General features: G+C 59.0%; 1 protein-coding gene across 1 annotated transcript in view; it reads left to right on the top strand.

Annotated features, from left to right (window-relative positions):
* Nucleotides 1-770: 770 nt before the first annotated feature.
* Nucleotides 771-2,836, top strand: part of CEP131 (centrosomal protein 131kDa) — a gene marked incomplete at both ends in the record, with an annotated part of 5,923 nt that continues 3,857 nt past the window's right edge. Inside the window, 5 exon segments of the mRNA XM_010013150.1 lie at nt 771-887; nt 1,854-2,045; nt 2,047-2,067; nt 2,069-2,266; nt 2,389-2,571. Coding sequence (XP_010011452.1) covers nt 771-887; nt 1,854-2,045; nt 2,047-2,067; nt 2,069-2,266; nt 2,389-2,571 — 711 coding nt within the window.

Genomic DNA, 2,836 nt, shown 5'->3' with positions numbered 1-2,836 from the left:
CCAAAAGGGAGGTCAGTGCTGCGTGAGCCTGCTGCCACTGCGTCCCCTCTCTTTGCTGGTGGCAAGTTTGAGGCCCTTCAGGCACCAGACCCTCCGTCAGAGACCTGAGCCATTGAGATGAGGGTTTGGCTTTGCATGTAGCCAGTCCCTCACAGGCCAGAGAGCCAGGGAGGGTTCTGTCCCTGCAGAGACGTGCTGGTGGCGTCAGGGACAGCCCAGGTTTGGCTCCCTGGGGAGCTCAGGCTGGGCTCAGCACCACCTGGCTCCGTTCTGCAGCTCCCTTCAGCCACGAGCAGGCGGGTGCTTGGCAGCAGCAGCACAAATGTGCTGAACTCTCGTTGCCTCAGACATGCTGGTGGCCAGAGGAGGGAAGCCCTGTCTGGGCTCATCCCAGCGATCCAGGAGCGAGTTGGCTCCTTCGGGAGTGACAACTCATCCGCAGCTATTTGTGTTTCTTTGTGTTTAATTATTTATCCCAATAACGAAAAGTTCCATAGCTCTTGCATGTGAGAGTCTATTTTTAGGCCTTTTCTCCTCGATAGTTTCAGACCCAGATGACTGATAATTGCATTTAGTATCTATAGAAAATAAGCTGCTCTAAAGCAAAGCTTTCCTGAGGGCTCTTCACCTGCATGGAGGGGAGGGTTGTGGGGATGGGAAGCCTGGATGTGGGGTGACCTTGGGTGCAGTGTGCCCTTTCCCACTCCTCTGCTGTGGGTGGTGGGTGCTGAGAGCCCTCAGTAACGTTTTCTGACCCTCCTCTCTGGAAGGAAAGGCAGAAGCACATGGAGGAAGGGAATATCCTGGATTTGCAGCAGAGGAAGGACGAGGAACGCCGGAAGATCCGAGAGGAGAAGGCGCGCCTGGCCCGACGTGCTGCCATCCAGGTAGGGACGAGGCAAGGACCGTGTGGCCCGCAGGGGACTGTTTGTTGGCGAGGCAGCGAGAGGGCCTCTCCCCTGCGTCCCTGGGGGCTTAGCATGAAGCAGGATTAGAGCCAGCCTTGGAAATGGGGTGCTCCCTATGGAGATGGAGGTGCTGCAGAGCAGTTCCTCGCTGTGCTCCTGCCAGTCCTTGGCAGCTCATTCGCAGCTTGCTGGTTTCCATCTAGCTTCTGGGGGAAAGGGTGACCCTGCTGCAACAGGGAGACTGTAACTGCAGCCCCTTGGAGTGGCTGGGAAAGGGATGCTCCTCAGGAGCAGGGTCCCTCCAGGGTGGGCTGCGGCTGCTCTGTGCTGTTGGCAGGCGGCCCCGCGCCATCTGCACCGTGTTCTTGCAGCAGGGAAGGGCTGGTGCTGCTGGGGCACAGATGAGGGGCTGGCACAGCCCGTGGGCTGTTGCATGTTGGCTCCTCGTACAGCTGAAGATGTTTTAAACCTCAGTTTCTCTTTGCCCTAAATGGAATCGTGTTTCACTGGGGCCGTGGGGAGACACGGAGCAGCTGGAGGACAGCAAAAGGCTCCAGCAGCCTTTCACACATGTGCTTGTGCCTGAAGTGACTTCCCAAAGCTCGGCTGAGGCAGCCCCTGGGGCCCTGCGGCGTCGCTGCACTGCGCAGTGCTTGGCCCTCGGGATTTGGAGGCCCTTCATGGAGCAGGAGAGGTCACTGTGCAGGGGCATGTGAGCAGCCCTTGTTCACATGTGGAGCTGGCAGGACCCTGAGAGCCCTGAGGAGAAGAGCTGTTGTTCCTGCGCTCTCCCTTCCCCCTGTTGCTGTCCTTGTTAACCCTTCACAGCAAGCGTGTGGGTTGCTGCTGTCTCCCAGGCCCTTGCTAGCACTTAGAGCAGTGCAGGTGTGTGTCAAAGCACAGCCTGCGCCGGGCAGGACGCTGATGGCTTGTCTGTTCCTGCAGGAGCTGCACCAGAAAAGGGCCCAAAAGGCTTTGGACACAAAGTGCTTGGCAGAAGAAGAGCTTGCGCTGGTGAAGGAGAGCAGAAGGGTAGCAAAGAAGAAGCCGGCCAAACCTGCTTCTGCAAGGAACGTCAGCCCAGCCAGCAGTGTCACCAAAGCCAACAATGCTGGTGAGTCCCTTCTGCAGGTCTCGGATGCTTTGGAGCAGTGTGTGACGTGAGGGGGAAGGAGGAGGATGGAGGAGCAGCTCTCCAGGAGCAATTTCGAAGGGGCTGCTTGTTGCAAGTGCCTGAGAACAGTCTGGTTCCTGCAGAGGCCAATTTCCACTCAGGAGCTGCAGAGCCAGAAGAAAGCAGCCTCACAGACCTTGTCCCCCTGCCCTTGCAGGACCCTGGGGCAGAGGAGAAGCTGCAGGTGGGTCGGGCTTTGCCTCGTGGGGCTCCTGCCACCAGCCTTTCTGCTGTGGTGGCTCTGGAGCCTTCACTGACTTCTAGAAAGATCCAGCAAACTTACTGCAAGGTGTTGCTTCTCCCCAGGACGTGAGCTCCAGGGAGCTGGGTGCTGAGGACCTGGAGACAGTGGTGACTGCTGCCAGCAGGTCTCAGTCCAAAGTCACTCTCAATGAGCTGCTGGACACGCTCAGGCTGTTGGAGGAAGAGCCCGAGCTGCTGCCCCCACCGAAGCTCTTCAAGAAGGACAGATACGCCTGGGCAGACGGGGTGAGCAGAGGGCTCAGGCTGGCTGCGTCCACCCTCAGGCAGTGGTGGCTGCCTGGTGACCTCCCCGTGGGCTGCCTTCTCCCAGCACTGCTGCGTGGTGGAGGGGGGGGAACACAACTGGGTCACTGCCAGAGAAGGTGCTGGAGGGGTTTGAAGGTGCTGGAAGGGTTTAGTTTGGAGCAACACCATGTGAGGGCTGTGGCGGGAGTGGGGTTAGCACAGAGGGTAGGGCTGGTTACAGGGTGCAGTGGGAGGGCTGGGCTGT

Source organism: Nestor notabilis, unplaced genomic scaffold, assembly GCF_000696875.1.
Source record: "Nestor notabilis isolate BGI_N333 unplaced genomic scaffold, ASM69687v1 scaffold28030, whole genome shotgun sequence".
Lineage (NCBI taxonomy): Eukaryota > Metazoa > Chordata > Aves > Psittaciformes > Psittacidae > Nestor > Nestor notabilis.
The sequence above is the reverse complement of the archived record's forward strand: the minus strand, read 5'-3'. Positions and strand labels throughout refer to the sequence as shown.